The sequence below is a fragment of the Egretta garzetta genome, unplaced genomic scaffold (genome assembly GCF_000687185.1).
Source record: "Egretta garzetta isolate BGI_Z169 unplaced genomic scaffold, ASM68718v1 scaffold41, whole genome shotgun sequence".
Classification (NCBI taxonomy): domain Eukaryota; kingdom Metazoa; phylum Chordata; class Aves; order Pelecaniformes; family Ardeidae; genus Egretta; species Egretta garzetta.
In genome coordinates, this window is record NW_009258755.1 from 4,096,552 (window position 1) to 4,115,469 (window position 18,918).

The 18,918-nt window shown below is 41.7% G+C and overlaps 1 protein-coding gene across 2 annotated transcripts in view; it reads left to right on the top strand.

The window, feature by feature from the left end:
- The window catches only part of NTRK2 (neurotrophic receptor tyrosine kinase 2), a 179,757-nt gene extending 162,866 nt beyond the window's left edge, over positions 1-16,891 (top strand). For both annotated transcript variants that reach the window (XM_035888906.1, XM_035888907.1), the window contains 2 exons: positions 15,699-15,857; positions 16,706-16,891. In XM_035888906.1, the coding sequence (XP_035744799.1) occupies positions 15,699-15,857; positions 16,706-16,891 (345 nt within the window). The remainder of the gene's footprint in view (positions 1-15,698; positions 15,858-16,705) is intronic.
- The last annotated feature ends 2,027 nt before the right edge of the window (positions 16,892-18,918 follow it).

The window sequence follows — 18,918 nt, forward strand, 5'->3', positions numbered from 1 at the left end:
GGGCAGAGTGGCTGGAAAGCTGCCTGGTGGAAAAGGACCTGGGGGTGCTGGTTGACAGCCGGCTGAATGTGAGCCAACAGTGTGCCCAGGTGGCCAAGGCGGCCAATGGCATCCTGGCTTGTATCAGGAATAGTGTGGCCAGCAGGAGCAGGGCAGAGATCGTCCTCTGTACTCTGCACTGGTGAGGCCTCACTTTGAATACTGTGTTCAGTTTTGGGCCCCTCACTACAAGAAAGGTGTTGCATTGCTGGAACATGTCCAGAGGAGAGCAACAAAGCTGGTGAGGGGTCTGGAGCACAAGTCTTATGAGGGAACTGAGGTTGTTTAGCCTGGAGAAGAGGAGGCTGAGGGGAGACCTTATCGCCCTCTACAACCGCCTGAGAGGAGGCTGTAGCGAGGTGGGGGTTGGCCTATTCTCCCTGGTAACGGACGATAGGACGAGTGGAAATGGTCTGAAGTTGCACCAGGGCAGGTTTAGGCTAGACATTAGGAGAAATTTTTTAAATTAAAGGGTTGTCAGGCACTGGAATGGGCTGCCCAGGGAAGTGGTCAAGTCCCCATCCCTGGAGGTATTTAAAAGATGGGGAGATGGGGTGCTTAGGGACATGGTTTAGTGGTGGGATGGCAGTCTTAGGTTAATGGTTGGAGTTGATGATCTTAAAGGTCTTTTTCAACCTAAACAATTCTATGATTCTATGAAGTACCACGTCTACATGTTTTCTGAACACCTCCAGGGATGGTGACTTGACCACCTCCCTGGGCAGCCTATTCGAATGCTTGACAACCCTTTCTGTGAAGAAATTCTTCCTAATGTCCAATCCAAACCTGCTGTGGTGCAACTTCAGGCCATTTCCCCTCATCCTATCGCTCGTTACCAGGGAGAAGAGACTGACCCCCACCTGGCTACAGCCTCCTTTCAGGTATTTGTAGAGGGCGATAAGGTCTCCCCTCAGCCTCCTTTTCTCCAGGCTAAACAACCTCAGTTCCCTCAGCCACTCCTCGTAAGACTTGTGCTCCAGACCCCTCACCCAGCTTTGTTGCTCTCCTCTGGACATGTTCCAGCAATGCAACACCTTTCTTGTAGTGAGGGGCCCAAAACTGAACACAGTATTCAAAGTGAGGCCTCACCAGTGCAGAGTACAGAGGACGATCTCTGCCCTGCTCCTGCTGGCCACACTATTCCTGATACAAGCCAGGATGCCATTGGCCGCCTTGGCCACCTGGGCACACTGTTGGCTCACATTCAGCCGGCTGTCAACCAGCACCCCCAGGTCTTTTTCCACCAGGCAGCTTTCCAGCCACTCTTCCCCAAGCCTGTACCATTGCATGGGGTTGTTGTGACCCAAGTGCAGGACCTGGCACTTGACCTTGTTGAACCTCATACAGTTGGCCTTGGCCCATCAATCCAGCCTGGCCAGGTCCCTTTGCAGAGCCCTCCTCCCCTTGAGCAGATCGACACTCCCACCCAGTTTGGTGTAATCTGCACTTCCCTGCTCCTGCTGGTCACACTATTCCTGATACAAGCCAGGATGCTGTTGGCCTTCTTGGCCACTTGGGCACACTGCTGGCTCATGTGTAGCCAGCTGTCAACCAGCACCCCCAGGTCCTTTTCTGCCAGGCAGCTTTCCAGCCACTCTGCCCCAAGCCTTGGGGAAAATGTAAGCCTTGGACAGAAATAATGAAGATATTTACAGGTGCTGAACTTTCCAGTTGTGTATTTCAATTTAGGCTTTTCAGAGAACAAGGACATGGATAGTAATGTTAAAGGATCGTTGGCCCAGTCTTAGACATTGCAGAAGAAATTCCTGGTGCAAATGCAGAGTCACCAAAAGCTGTACTTCTCCTGCAAGACAGAATGCAAATACATTAACTGTTTTGGAGGAAACAACTCCCTGTGGTGGCAGACATAATCCCAAGACCCTGCGAAATTTGGGGTCAGTCTGCATGTTGTGGTTCTTTCCCCAAACCTCTGCCTGAGCTTCACCTAGGGAGAGCCCAGAGGCTTGCCCCGAGAGGCTGTGCTCCCTGCCTTAGGGGAAAGCCCTATTTCTGGTGGTAACAGCTGAAAAGCAGAATTCCGTTAGGGCTTTCTGACAGCTGCTCACAACCTGTGAAATCCCCCAGGAGCCAGTGGAATTTGCCTTTTCTCCTGCCAGTAAGAGCCCATGGGGTCCTGCAGGGCAGTGGAAAGCTGTCTCTGTGTTCTCTTAGAGAAAGTATTGGTTCTGCCTTACTCTCTGTTATACCCTACCCCTCTCTCATGGAGGAAAAACAAATGAGCAAGGACACTGCAGTTTTTGTGTCCTACAAGCTGGAGAGGTGAAATTATATTTATTATTCTTATTCTCAACGTTGTGTTCTTTTCAGCAGCGATCATTCTCAATATTGCATTCCTTTCACTGAAGGAGAAAAGGGCTGAGGCTTCTCATAACTTAGCAGGGTTTTGACCACAGGTCACCTTGTGCAGAAGGCTGTTAAAATTGCTGGGTATTTACTGAAGTAACTGAAAGGCACATGCAGGCTAAGTAGGGCTGGAAGAGCCTTCCCAGGCTGCAGCCCATCCACAAGGGGACTGCACGCAGTAGGAAAGAGCATTATGTGGGACATAGTGCTCACTGATGGCTGCTTGTGTGCTTGCTTATTGGAAACACTTTGCAATACATAGAAGGCTGACTGGTCATCCATTCCTGCATGCTGTGGTCTGTGGTTGTGACCATTCCACTTTTTTCCAGGTGCTGTTCACCCTCTGTGCTCTTGCCATCTCTACAACCTCTTTTCTCTTCTGCTAGTATTCATCTTGACTCCTTTCCCCATTCCCCAGGGCTAGGGTGTTGAGTTGTTGCTTCATTTAGTAGATGCTTCTTCATTAAAGTGCTGCTGCTGAGCATAAAGAGGCCCTTGTTTGAGTAAGTTCCCATCAGGGGGAGTAAGCCATATTAGGTTTGTTTAACAGGGAGAGTTCTCCCCTGCTTTCTCTAGAGCCAAGACAGTTTTGGAGACAGTAACTTCCTTCTGCTGTTACTGTGTCAGGCCTGTCACAGGAGGACATGGGTGCTGGGAAGCTATCTGAACTTAAAGAGTAAGAAGTCAGATTGAATTTTGTTCAGGAATTGTCAGGCTTAACTCCAGTCTGATACAAGTATGGTGTGTATTGGCTCACATAGGATACCCATTGTTATCTCTTTAAAAACAGGCAAAGAAAGTACATGTAACATTATTTTGGGGTTTCAAATGGCTTAACTCCCACGTGACTAGTTCAACAATTCTCACAGAGAACTGGAGCCACCTCTCGCTTTCCAGGAAGGGTGTCATACTGACCATAACAGTGAGATCTCCATAAGACTTAGGTACCCTTACCAAATACACTGCAGTGCATTTACTATCATGCTATAAATACTGTCCTGTGTAACTAGATGTAAGTAATATGTCAAAGTTAAGTGGCATACATTTTGTGATGGAGTCTTCATCATCTTGCATTAATGCTGTTCCTTCACTACCTAGTTCATGGTTCACAGCAACAGAGCACCCAGTCACTCATACAGGGATAACTATGCAAAGTGTTCAAAAGAATTGAAAAGCATATTAAAACAGATCGACAACACAGTTCGAGCACTTGGAGGACATTAATTTAAAATGTCACTATTCACGTGGAATTACCATCCTCCAAAGCAACCTCCTTTGTCAGTGTTAGCTAGTCAGTAATAAGTCAACTGATAAAACAAACACAAGACTTTTATAATACTCATTTTGGGTGTCCTGGAAGGCTGGAGCATTCACACAGAATGGGTCTTGCACAATACAGTGGGTTTCCAAAATCAAAATCCTTACTTATCATAGGAGAAAGATCCTTTCAGGAGATAACTTAGTGGTGCATCTGCTTTTTGTTATCAAAAGCCTCTCAGTTAGCTCAATGACTGAAGTGTCTTGAAGGTGAACTCCTATCTGGCAGAAGAAAGGAAAATAAAAGGGGGCTGCAGCCTAAGTACGGGGTCAAGGCTAATGGGAACTTCAGAGCCACCCCCTTCCTGTAGGCCACAGTGAACCATAAAATGAAAGTATCCTGACAGATACAAGATCCAGGGACGATTTCAATGGAAATAACCACAGAGGGCACTATGCAGGGTTAGGTAAAGGTGACAGCCTAATACACAGAAAGAATAATAGATTTGCCTGGCAAGAAAACAGAAAACTACACACTAAGGCCTGAAGCACATAACATTTTAATAAGAACACCATTGAGTGCATTTGATAATACTTTGTGTGTATCATCCCAAATGTGTCCAAAGAGCATTATAAGGCAGCATGAATTTAAAAGGAAATGCATACTTAATAGAACAATATTTCAGAAGTTTTCATCTGAAGCAAATGAAAAATATTCTGAAGAACAAAGACTTACAAACAGTATTAAGGCTATAGTAAACCACTGTCTTATAACCAAGTTAAAGTGCAGCTGCTATGGTGAGCCCATTTGTCGTTTTTTACAAGTGCCTAGAAAAAGTGTTATGTATGCTATGTACAGCAAGGAGTCTCGTGTAGATTAGGACTTCATTGACCTTTATTGGCATTATACAAGCATAAGTCGAAAAACTAGTGCCAGGTAATTTAAATATGACTTGGTTTAGTACCTGATTTTCATAGAGATTGCTTTGGGAGTCCTAACCCAAAGTATTCCTGAACTGCCCAAAACATTGGGGCTGTAGACAATCTCAGAAAACCCCAAACAAATCGAAGTATGTTGTCTTAACAATGTGAGACACTCATTTCCCACTTGTCTTATTTTGAATGTCTCCAGAACCTCCTTGAATCTGGGTAGCTCTGGACTCTGGGAATGCTGCATGTAAGATTTATATTGAAGATCATATGGTTGACCTGCACTTTTAACGATAAAGATCTCAAAAAATTAAATGACTGTCCTAACTACTTCGGTGTAAAATTGCAGACTGCTTTTTACAAAACGGGGCATCTAACCTTTGAGCTCCCAGTTTTACTGCAGATCCTACTTTTATTTGGGCAGTGAAGCTAAAATCACTTTTCTGCACTGATTTTGAATTATTTATAGTATTATAGCAGTGCAGCAAGCAGAGGATTTGATGTTTAATAGGATTCTTATTAATCCAGATAGAAAGGTGAGCATGCATGAGGAAGGAACCAACTCAGTGCTGCATGGTTACAGTAAGGAGTAGCTTCATCCTAGGAGGATGTAGAAGGTTTTCCAGAATGATCCCTTGGAGCACTGTGAAATGTGTGAGGGAAAAGCAGGGAAAGTAGGTGTAGTTTTGGGTTTCTTTCCCACCCACCTCTTCTCTTTTGTCCATAAACCAACAGCATTTGGTGAAGGATGTGAGGAGTATGTTGCACAATCCATGGTGTGGTGTGGAAACCTGTATGTGTTAAATCTTCAGAGAACTGCTACCTGAAATGCAGCAATGCTGGTGCAGAGTCTGGAATCCTTTCAAGGATCGCTGTGATCTTCCTCTGTTCCCCAGGATCACCTAGTAATGAGCAAGTTCGACAGGCTTTATGTCAGAAAGCCAAACCAGCCACCCTGGTGACATGCCATCAGGGGATGCATCCACTCAGGGTAATTTTAGGGAGCTTTTCTTATCATCAGACTGACACCTTCTGCAAATGCTTGCATGTCAGGAGATTATCTGGCCTTGTTTTAGAGGCAGAAGGGAAGATGCTTCAGCATCACAGGCAGAATTTACAGCTTGGTGTTGGTGTTAAACAAATGCAGTCATGTGAATTCCAAAAGCCATTGCATACACAATGCAGTATAATGTTGCCCAAACAGAAAATGACAGTGCTGAGGGTAGAGACAGGCACTGAAAAGAATTAAGAAAAAAAGCAAACCCAAATACAAAACCAAAAACCAAATTTGTGGTTCCAAGCCCTCTGCTGGTGTAAATTCTCCCTTTATACCAGTATAGAAATTCAGCCAAGAGCTATAAAATGATTTCATCACTGCTTGGGCTACACTTTGGCTCTTGTATCCAAGAACAATATTTTAAGCATGGCTTGAGGAATAATTCAACATACGAATTTGATAAGAACAATTTAGAATTTTTCAAGCTCCATAAGAATGAGTAATTTTTTTTTTTTTTTAATAGCAGTTACTGGTATTTTTAATGATCATATTGCATGTTATTTGATGGATGCCTCATTTCAGAGCAAATGCCTGTTTCAACTCATAGAATGATGTCCTGGTATAAGTGAGGAGATAAAAACTAGAATTCATGGAAGAAAAAACAGAGAATTTTTTCTGTTCTATTTTAGTGAAACTTTCCTGTTTTCCAGTTTATGTAAACAAATTATGGGCCCAGAGAAAGTGAGAAGCAGAAAACATCATCAAGACTACAGAAGAGAAGGAAAATGAGCACAAGGACCTTGCCATTGCCTTGTTTATTAGCATCTGGCTGAGGACCAGGTCCCTGACAATGTGGATGTCTATCTGCATAGACTTAGATTAGCCTGTTGACACTATCAGTGTAGACATTCCTAGTGCAGGCACAGAAGACAGATCAGGATTGTGGCTGTGATCATACTTCTCCCATGCTCTTCAGGCAAGTAGAAATAAGTCTTTACAGAAAAGAGCAATTGCTAATTCTCTGAAATAATAAGGTTATTGGTCTTCCTTTGAGGTCATGAATCCTTGCTCTCCCTTCTTGATGCTTCTGGCTGGAGAAAGTACCTCTCTGAAATCTCTTCAGGCAGTCAGCAGTTGAGAGATTTGATCTGACATGACTTGCCCAGCATCATACAGGTAGTCTGTGAACAAGCCAAAATAGCTGACATAAAATGTCCCTTTTGCACTGATGGTTCAAAACAACCTCTTTCATTTGTCTGAAAGATGTGGAAACTCAGTACGTTTGCCCATATTCTTAGGATTTATGAAACTAAAGACTCTACTCATTTTGTGGCCTCACATATGTGTGGCAGTGTGTTAGTCTTGGTATTTGTAAGCCATGTGATAAATTAACCACCCAGGGAAAGGGGGAAAGGCTATCTAACAAAATTCAAAGAACTGGAACATCTGAGACATTCCAACTAAAAATTATGGTGCTCCCATGCGGTCTACATTATAAAAACACTTTTGTGACTCACAAGGGAGAAGTAAAGCTACAAAACCAAATTCTGTTGCTTTCCTCTTCTCCTGTGATGTAATTTGACATGACTGATAGAGCCAGACATGCTACATTAACCTACAGTAAATTTGAAAAAAATGTGGTTTGCAGTAGAATAAATAGAGGAAAAGATTGTGATCTGTAGTACTTGAGAAATAACTTTCAGACTTGACATCAGGAGTAGAGATTTCCTAGTGAACACAAACTGGTTTATGTGGTATGATGCTTGGTTTTCAGAGTCTGCCCTCGAGTAACTGCTACTTGTTGATATTGATGGTGCAGTTCAGCTAGCATCTCATCACATTACACCTCAAACCCCCTCTTTAAAAAAGCAAACAGAAGTTACGATTTCAGCTATGGTACAGACTCATAGAGGCCAGCTTTTCAATGCATATTAAAGCTTATTTTTAAAGCCTCCTTTGCCCTGGTAGTCCAGACTACTTGGGATTAATGTAAAAGTGGAATTTGATATTTTGTAAAATGTTTGCTTTGAAAATCAGAAAGGCAGTAGCTGTGGGAGGTTTAGATTAGATATTAGGAAAAATTTCTTCACTGAAAAGGTTATCAGGCATTGCAAGAGGCTACCCAGGGAAGTGGTTGAGTTCCCATCCCTGGAGTTATTTAAAAGATGGGTAGGGGTAGACAAGGTGCTTAGAGACATGGCCTTGTAGTGGACAGGTACAGTTTGGCTCGATGATCTTAAAGGTCTTTTCCAACGAATCAGATTATCCAATTCTATGTAGTTCATTAATATTGCATTGCAAAATTGTTTTGCTGTTGACTTGGACACATTAAATGGTCATTCCAGAGCCTGTGAGGATTTTAACATGCGCTGTTCCAGCTGCTTGTCATCTGGTATCTGATGCCTTTATCCACTGGTACAGCCAGCAGACACTCATGTGTGAAAATAGTGGTAAGGTACAAGTGATACAGTGACGACTTTTGTAAAGCAAACACGGAACTTCACATGAGCTCAGTATTTTGAGTTGGCAAGTCATGCTGCTGGAGTGATCAGTAACTGTATGCTATGGCATAACTTGATATGGCAAATTAGGAGAATACAAGGTGTTTTAAAAAGGAGAGGCCCTCTGGTTAAACATGCCAAGTCTTCTCTGGCTTACAGTAATCTCATCTCCCTGTTTTTTCACCAAGGCCCTGAATTCCCGTCTTCAGAAATTAATCTGGATGTCCACTGAATTCATTGAAATACACTGTTCAAGTTGTCTTTCCCTTCAATTTACCATAGTATAGCTCCCTTTCTTTTCACTTAGATTATCGTTTATTATTTAACACTAGAAATTTTTCTCATTCTAAAGTAAAAGAAATTGTATTTTAAAGGAATAGAATTCATTTTTTCATTCATACACATTTCATACTGGGACACTGAGGAGCTGTAATCCATTACTTTTCAGTGCTGCAGATTTCTACTCAGTTAACTTTCCTTCTGTCCCTCTGATAGGGGACACTTCTTTTAATCAGTGATGTGAATCATGTCACCTTCTTTATAGCACTCTTCTTATCTTACCTCCAGGGCACTTCATCTTCCTTTCTTGGAAGAGTAACTGCTCTGTAATGCAGTTACTACTACAGTTTATTAATTTTCCTGTATATTTGGCTGATCTAATAGGATATTGTGTTGTGTAAAACACAACAATAGATACAGTTTCTATATTCTTTCAACTTAGCATTTGAAAAGGTCTTTGGAAGATGCCAAATTGTAAGATACGTTAAGTCATTCATGTATTTTAATTCCATGTTGTCCCTTCACTTCATTCCACCCTTTTGGCAGAATTGTTTCTAGCCCTCCATAAGCATTGCTGAGAAGTTTGATAGGAACTACATGTTACAGTGTGTGGCCCACCTACATAGAACTGTAGGAATAGCTTCTCCAAAGGCCTCTCTAGTTGAGGATCCTGTCACTGTGAGTAACCAGTGCTTGCAGAAGAGTATGAAAACAGGTTAAGAATTTATTAATATTTCCCTCATGTACCCTCTTAGCCTCCAGCACTCAGAAGCTCAGGTGCTTCCTGGGCCAGAGATGGTATCTTTGTGTTTGATAGCCCTTGTCAGGTTTTATCCTCCATGAGTGTGTTTAATCACTTTGATCCCAGGTAAGCCTTGGGTGCTGGCAGTATCTTGTGGCAATGAGTTCCACAAGCAACTATACATTATACGAGGGGTACCTCTCTTTGTTTGTTATGAACCTGCCATTTACAAATTTCATTTGTTGTCTTCTGGTTCTTGTGTTATGTGAAACTCTGGGTAATTGGTCTTTCTTCATCTTCTCCATACCACTCATGGTTTCATGGAAACTAATGAGAAGAACTTTATCTCCAGTGACATGAAGTTGACACACCATATTGAACTAATGTTGTACAATTGATGAGAGAATTTACAGTGTAATAAATGTTGTTCTAGGTATTGTTTCAGTTTTCTGACAAGACTACTGGTAGAATTAATTAAGAACTTTAGACATAAGCCCCTTTAGAATAGAGATGAACCAAAGCAGAGTTAAAAGTGAAAATTAAAGGACACTTCTTTAGCTATTGGCTAATAATCTGCCTTATTTCATAACTCAGTAACCTCATGTGCCGGAGTGGTATGGCTTGTTAAGACTGTGAAAATAATATATTGCTTTTCTGCAAGTGGACATGGCAAGACCGATGATACTTTAAGAGGAGAGATTTACTCTGTCGGCAAGGCCAGGGCGTGGAAGAAATGAAAAAAAACAATTATTGATTTTTTCTTGTGCCGAGAGAAACATTTGCCAGCATTTTATGAGGGGGAAAGAGCAGATGTTCACCAAGAGAGGAGAGGTTTTCAGTTTTAGCAATAAGACATGATAATTTTTGCAGAGAACATTTCTTTGCAGTTATATCATCCTGAGATGGAGAAACAAGTCAGAAGACCAAAACATAAATAGCAAAAACTACCCCGAAATGCTGTAATCCCACAAGTATACAGGATGCTTTCTTTAGGAGGGGGTGAAAAAATGAGTCAAAAGGTACAGCTTGGTTCCAGTTTGACAAACTAAGATCCAGTTGCACTAAAGAGACTGAGTATATACTTGTTGCATGACAGTTAATTTAAGCATATGCTGAACTGTGTTGCTGCTTTCAAGACTACCACCCTGAATTGCAAAAGGTCTGAGACAAGCAGGGCTCTGGAGAGATGCAGCAGTCAAGCCAGACAGGGCACTGGGCAGGATCAGAGCTGAAACCCATGGATTAGTCATTCAGGTTCATTGGGCTCACAAAGTAAAAAGATTACTTTTATCCTGTTGGCAGAAAAAGCATCACTAGTCCTTAGAGAATACACAAAGTGCTGTGACACATTACTGCAATGTCACTCTGTGGGAATCGTGGGAACCTGGGAATTCTGAACGTAAATGAGGAAGTCTCTTTCCAAAGCTATGCAATTGGTTGCTGTGCTTTTTACTGCATGAATTCAGAGTAATCAACTACTTAAAGCCAGAAAATGAAAAAAAATGGGGAAAGGGTTATGTAATACAATGCCTGCAAAAGCCGGGGGTTGGATTTGATGTTCTCTCCAGGAGTGCTGGAGCCTCTCCAAGTATGGCCACCAACATTTAGCAGGAAGAGACATTGCTCCCTGTTCTGGCTGGTCCCTGTCCTGTCCTTTGGTCAGCCCCAAAGCCCTCTGTCGTCTCCTCAGCACCACAGCCCCCAGTGCTACTATGGTGAGACCGGGTTGCAGCTGGCATGCATTGCAAAAAGATGGCCAATCCATTCAGCCCTCCCTCTTCATGGTGCAAATGAGTAAGGCATAAAGCTGGTGTGAATTGATTGAGTGGTCATCTTAGCAACATTAGTTCTTGTGCCTTTCCCAGCCCCTAGCTTTCGTCTTATCTGTGCAGCCCCACATACAGCCTGTTTCTTCCCTATCTCTGTAGGTTCCCCCAGCTCCACCCACAGCCTCCTGTTCCCAGCAGGAGCACAAGGCTTCGTTTGTTCATTCTTTGTAAGAGCATACCCATTTCCTCACTAACATTGGCCAACAGGGCTTTGGGTTCCCATGGCAGTTGGGCAGTAGAAGTTGAAACAGTGACCAGGGCAGGGTATCAACAGATGCATTTTTAATTGGCATGGGAAAATTGCAGTGATTGCCTGTCTTTAGTTTGATGACAATCAGCTGAGGGCTCTTCTATGTAGCAGTAATATTCATTTGCAAGAAAGCTGGGTTTACATTGGATGGATGGATGGATGGATGGTCGGATGGACAAACATGTGCAGACCCTTGGGCAACAAAAATCAACTTCCACAGAGTTCTGTATTGTGGGCCTGGTTTCCTCCTTAAACCCAAAATTTCCACATTAGACAAGCCTCTGTCTGACTGCCTGTGAAGCAGGATATGGGACATATGAGCCAGAAAGGGAATGAACTTTAGCAAACTCTAAAATTAGATACCCTGCTTCAAGGCTAAGACATGGTGCTTCTACAGCAATCCTTGAAGCTTGACGTTTGCAAATAGATGAAAACAATGTTCAAGGTTGGCTTATCTGGCACTTTGCAAAGTTCTAAATTCATTTAAAAGATGAGTGCTGAAAGTGATGACAAGTGGAATGACATTGTATTGTTCGAAGTGCAACATTTCATACATGGAACAGCGTGGCAGTTTCCCCTTGGAAGTGCTCCTTTGGACAACATCATAGTTCACTGATCTGGCATAGCAGTCTCCTCCCTGTGGATAGTTTGCACATTGCAGAAGCTAATTCACCAAGCGTTCTGGTTTAGATTCTAGCCCAATATTGCTAGTAAAAGCAACTGGTGAACGTAATACAAGGCTACAGCCGGACTAGAGAGTGCTTGCTTTCATAAACTGACATTTGGAAGCAAGTACTTAAGTCCCAGAAAGGATCTGTAGAAGTGCAGTTCCAAATAATAATGAACGATCATAATACAGCTGCTTTCAGGTAAGCATCAAGAAAGTATACCCTAATTTGTATCCACAGAACGGTCATTTTTTCAGCATTTTTACAGCTACACTATAGATTTTAAGGTGATAGCATATTAAGTTAAAACTGTAATGCTTTTAAACCTATCATAACCTTAGCTAGACTGAATATAAAGGTGTTATTTACCTGCAACTGTAGTCTGCTTAGCTCACAACCATTTTAAAATTATGTGTATCAAGCACCACTGCAATTACAGAGTGCATAGCAGGGGCTTTATCCTGCAGAATGCTGATGATACCTGAGACCTGTGTAATACTTTTGTTTCTTATTAAAGCATACGCAGAAGCCACCCCTTTGCAGCACTTGGCACCTTTAAAGTCTTGTCAGTGTAGTCATATTTTCCTTCATTGGTCCTTCTTGGAAAATGCCCCTCAGCCTTGCTGAGAGTTTGGCAACAACAGCAAAAAGGCACTCCACCTCTCTTCGCTGCTGTAATGGCACAACGGTGGGTGCTTGGACTCAACTATCCAACAAAAATCAAAAGAAGCTCACAACCATCTGGCAATTTGTTTCAGGCATCCTGCGAACAGTGGTGTCCAGTCCCAGGCTTCAGTTCAAGAAAGCTCTGAAACGTGTGCTTCATTTTAAGCATATACCTATGCTTACATACCATCCTTAATGCTTTTATGAGCTGAGTGCATGTTGACTCAGTAACCACCGATCATTAATAGAGAAGGAATTGTGCATTTAGAAAAAGTGCCTTTGGTCAGGCTCTGACCTGTGCTTTTGATGTGGCTGAACTGAAATCTGAGTTGAAACTGAAGGTGCTGTTGGACCATGGGTCGATGCTCAGCCTGCCACAGGTGATGCTCAGTGCTGCACAGATATTCTGTCTTCATTGAAATGCTGTCTGGCAAGAAGAGCACCCCTTATAATACTTTTATTGATACTTTGCAAGTCATGAAATACTGTCTTTGCAAAGATGCTAAGGTGTTGGAAGTAACTTGCCTAAAATGGTTGATACTGGCAATGATAGAGATGGTGAGACCTCAGGACTTCTCAGTCCTGGACAAGTACTCTGCCCAGTGAAGTCTTTTGCCTTCAGCGACAGAAATGGACACAGCTCCAGGCAAGATGATGTGGGAACATCAAAGAGCTCTGTGGCTCATGCTTATCTGTAAATCAAACCCTTGGTGTCAATACTGATGAGTCAGGCTAGCTATGACTGCAGAGAGAGACAGCTAGGTCTGTGATGTTACAGATCAGTTCATCGCAGAGCCATCATTTGGTGGCAATTTATCATCATCACTCGAGGTGTGTCATTCATTTTACTGAATGACATTGGAAACTCAGCATGGAGTCCTACAACAAATACACTGTGGTAGCAAGGAACCATGGGAAAAGAAGATTTGGAGAGTGGAGTTTTGTAGTTGTTTTTTTCAAAATCTCTTGATGTAAGAGGTGACAGTTGAGAAAAAATAGAAACATATTTTATTGTTTATAGCTTTCATTACTTTTTTAAGGAATGAGGCAAAGAAATTGCAGAAAAGAACCAGTAGCAGAGGCTATATGGTGGGCAGGTCTAAGAGCCATTTTAATATTTGATGTTACCAAAAGCTGCTTATCACTAACCACCTTTTAATGCCACTTGCCCTTTGTCTGTGTGTATGTGGCTGCATGTTTCTAAGGGACTAACTTTTCTGACTTTCTAATGAAATACCTCTCAAGAGGTGGTTTGGAGCTGTTTTGTTGCCATGTCAGTTTAGGTTATGATAAGGTGGGAAACTGAAGCTTTGTTTGCATCTCAGTGTGTTTGTGTGTTACTTCAAACTCTCCACATCACTCGGTGACTTCTCAGTCAGAGATGATTAAAAACACTGAAGCACAGAGCCTTATAGCCCATCTGCCCACCAGAGCAGTAAACTGTAACACAGAGACAAATGGGCCAAATTGAGCAAAGTGCTTAAAAATGTGTATCCATCCTCTGTCAATGGAGTGCTCACATGAACATTCTTAAGTTAGGCAGAGAGCCTCGGAAATTGGGTCTCCTTTTGAATGGCTCTGAAACCTGTGCACAGCAACCTGCATTGAGTCAGAAGCAAATCTACAATGAGGCCAGGAACTGAAATCAGGAGCCCTGCCTTTCATTTGGAATCCTGACAAAAAGTACTCCTCCATTGCTCGCATTTCACATAGGGGGAGCAGAGAAGAGCCTAGTGATAGACCAAATCTATGAAAGTTTTAGCATGACTTTCTGTTTTTATGGAGTCAATAGCGAGCATTGACTTATGGTGATGCATGGAACAGGGTTGAGCTCTCACAGCCATAGCTGTGGTTTTGGTATGCTATGCTAACACTGAATTACTGACAAATAGCTGGAAATGGATGTCGTGTATGATTTAGAAATAATGTGAACCCTGACTGAACTTCTGTTGGGTTTTCTTTCCATTTGCTGTTTCAACATGAGAACAAGGAGGGCATTATTTATAACAACAAATTTAAAGTCCCACAAGGAGAAATGACACTTCTGAATTGACAGGATCTTGAAAGTGCAAATGTGGTTTCATAGCTACATACATTTTCAGACAGGAAAATGAGAGTTCATCGAAAGTTAGATGTCCTTGAAAAAGCTTTGCTTTTTTTTTTTGTTTTTTTAACTTCCTTGGAAATATTCGCAGCTGTCTTGATGCAAAAGTAATCAGAATATCTGTATATCTATATCACAGAATCTCAGCAGTTACACTATTTTAAAAGTACTTGAGTAGATTTCCTTATTGATGTGACCCAGAGTGACACATATCAGGAACTATAAATTGTTTAGAAACTGGAAATAAGAGATTTTTTTAAAAATTTAAATTAAGCTTAGGAAACCTTATTTTAAGGACGTATAGCATTCCAGGGAAAATGCAGAATGTTCTAAGAGACTTTCAGAAAGGCATTAATTCAGTGAAAGATCGCATTCAGCATGAGTTGATTTGGGATAGGAGTCCATGTCTTACAAGCTGCTTATTTTCAAAGGAATATATCCAAAGGACTGGAAATTTTTTTAAAGCTGTGTAGGACTGGGTGGTTAATGTGGAACAAAATAATTTTATGCATTAACTATGGAAATTATTGATAGAAAATAACATTACTTTAATGCACTCAAAATTAGGATCTTAAACCATACAGATCCTGATCCTACCGTGTCATGCAGTCAGACCACTGTGTCTTCATGGATTTCAGTTGATATGGCTGAGTTTCTAGGAGAATCATCAGTGCAGATCTCATTTAATTAATATTTTTTAGTTTCCTGAGTGCTAAAATGGAGAGTAAACCTGGCCTAATTTAAAGTGGATTGGTAGGCTAAGTTAATGAATAATTTTATAGAGCTTCCTCCTTCTTGGGTAGGGTGTGCCAAGGAAATGTTAAAGATGAGTTTGAACTTCAGAAACAATACCTTTGAGATTCTGCTGAGAAACCTATCATGGCAGTGATTGTTGTTGGGGCCAGAGGAGTTTGGACCATGAATTCCTAGTTCTTAAAAGCTCCCTGAAGTAAATGGTATAATATGGGAAAAAAAAGAAACTGTGGATTCTCCTTATTTAATGCCTTGATACTCTTCTTCCTTGTGAGGGTCTGGAGGAATTGCTTCTGACTCTTCCATTTGTTTTTCTCAGGTTGGGGGTCACACCATGCTGCCCATTCGTTGGATGCCTCCAGAGAGTATCATGTACAGGAAGTTCACCACAGAGAGTGATGTCTGGAGCCTGGGGGTTGTATTATGGGAAATCTTTACCTATGGCAAACAGCCATGGTATCAGCTCTCAAACAACGAGGTGTGTGTAATACATTCTCCAGCTGCATTGGGAAGGCTTGCATGTTAACTGTTGGTATAGCTTCTCTGGAGAAGGGACAGCAAAAAATTTATTTGGTGAAGGCAAAACCCCTGATATCAGATATTTATGGTATTGTCATGAACTTTGTGGTTGAATTTCTTCCTTTTCACCCTTTTGTCCCCAGGGTGGGTGGAAGTTGTCCAAGCAGAACTATACCAGCTGGAATTTAGCTTTTTACCTTGCACAGGATAGAGTCTGCTCTGGCTATTGAGAAAGATCATGAGTCAATGAAAAGGAGCTTAGCTATCTCCTGAATGGGCTTTGGGTGATTTCAGTTCCATATCATACATGTGGCAGAGTGGCTATCTGAAACCATTCTTGAATAGATTGAAGTAATCTGGAGATCTCTTGATTTCCAGGCAGTCACAAGTAACCCCTGTCCAGAGATTAGCCACAGTGGTACTCATAAATTTAAGAAGGGAAGGAGAGTCACTGATGCTCTGCGTGAGGAGGGTGAAACCTTAGCCTCCTTCTGAGATGAGGTGAGGTTGATAGATGTGTAGAGAGAGGAGGTATGGGATTAGTTCCTGCCTATCATTCCCTTCTCTCATGAGTGGAAGGGGCAACGTGGGTGAAGTTATTGTTCCTTGACAACTTACATGACAGTGATTTTTCCAGATCACATCCCGCTGCTCATGCATCTACCTAGCAAACGTGGCCCTTGGCAGGATTGGCTGGGTGACTGCCACCAGTGGGGCTATTTTGGCGATTTGCAGTTAACTCTTCCACAGATAACACCCACATAGCTGGCACAGCTTTGCTGATCCTTTCCTTGTGATTTCTTTTAGGTGATTGAGTGCATCACTCAGGGCCGAGTCCTGCAGCGACCTCGCACATGCCCCAAGGAAGTGTATGACTTGATGCTGGGCTGTTGGCAACGGGAGCCTCACATGAGGCTCAACATCAAAGAAATCCATTCCCTCCTCCAGAACTTGGCCAAGGCATCTCCAGTCTACTTGGATATTTTAGGCTAAAGTCTCCTAGCATTTCTCCTTACGGGCTGCAGGAAAGAATGTGATCAACTGCCGCTGAACTCCATTAAAATGTGTTCTTAACTTTGACAGTATTAATGACAAAGTTGCGGAGAAGCTTTCAAAGGGCAAGCAATGTGCACTTCTCCATCTGTAGACACATTATTGACTTTTTAGACATTACTGAGACGTCTCTCCTCTCTCTCTCTCTCTCTCTCTCTCTCTCTCAGTTTCTATCATTTTTTTCCTTCTCTCCTGTCTTTCTAATCAATTTGGCTTCTGCATTATTGTAACTCTGCATAGACAAAGGCCTTAAAAACCTGATCTGTTATATCAGCAGACTTCAGTTTGCCCACCACAACTAACAATGCCTTGTTGTATTCATGCCTTTGATGTGGATGAAAAAAAGGGAAAAATATATTTGACTCGAACTTTGTGATTTCTGCTGTACAGCTACTGGGAGTTTCTATGGATTCACCTACAATTTTTTGCTTCAGCATGTGGGTGGAAAAAGAAGACTGGTGTTCTCTACATGAAGCATGTTCCTTGCGGAGATAAAGCCAGATGGAAAGAAGACAGCCTTGTGTGATACACTATCTGGAGGAGCTAGGGGATCAGATGGCATGCAACGCCACAAAAAAAAACACTGAAATTATTTGATGGAAGGCAAGAGGGTGTTTAGCACTTTCTCTGAAGAGTCTTTCTGAGGACTAAAGGGATTGTTCAAGGAGGTGCTTTGCCAGCACCTTTCATTGCCAGATACAAGTAAAAGGGAAAAAGATGCTGCCTGCACTGCACACAATTATATTACAACATGATAAACTAAATACACGCCCTTATTCTGTCTTCTGGTAGGATGTTGTCATGCCACTGGTATAAATATGTTCTCCAGCTAGTCTTTTTTAATAAAGGCTGAAGCTAGGCTTATTAATGTACAGTATTAATTTCAGGATCACATGTTGAAACTAAGGATTTTGATAAGGTAAGACAAGCTATAGATGCTGGGGCAGGTGTATCTTATACTGTGCTTGTCCAGCAGCATATTCCTTCCTTCCTCAATCCTTTTTCTTTTTTTTTAACCGTGCAAGCGAAGCTGTGCATGGTCATTGTCAATTAATGCCCTTTGTGCAGAAACTATCACTCATCTTGTAGTATACCCTAGTAGCATAGTGAACTCATAACGATATAACTTGTTTTTCATTAGAAGTGGCTAATGGAGGACATTAGCCATCTTACAATGCCTTCACAATGTTACAGATACAATAAGCTGATATAACATGAATAATCTAAAGCACGGAGATCACTGGCTATGTTTGAATCATGGCAGGGGATAGAGATCTCTAGAGAAAACAAATAACTCTGAGGTTATGGCTTACTATTCAGAGTGCAAAGACCCTGAGCTCAGCACCATGTTTGTATTGGTACTTGTGCTGTCATTACCAACATCCACTCTTTCTTAAATAATTTATTTTTGGTTGGATTGGTATTGTATGTGTACCACATTTGCATGGCCACTGTGTTGATGACAGCTGCATGGGCGTATGTGTTATTTTTCAAATCGAAAGTTGACGATTTCAAATTTAGAGTTAGGATTATTTTTAATATGAATTCTTACAAATGAAAACCTACCTTACCTGTTCCTCAAGACTTTTGCCTCCCTCTGTGAGGGGGCGTTACTGCAAAAAAGTGATCTTTCTTTCCGTTTTCTCTTTTTGTTATTTCTTATTGATATGAGCCAGATCGAAATAGACCTTCATCTTTGTGTTGGGGATATTTTATTTAATAAATTAAGCATTTTATTTTTGTAAGTGTTCCCATAGCACATTTAATATATAATTTGCTTGCGTATATTATTTATTGAGGCACTTTAGGTTTTTCCTTCAGAAGCTTTTAGAGCTAGCTCATAAAGATTCTGAACATTTTCAAAAGAAAACAGTTCACTGGACACTGATGAAGTTTTACCCTTCTCAATGTCATTGAAAAGGCAGCATTACAAATAAACATGTCAGTGTAACTATAAAGCCATACTC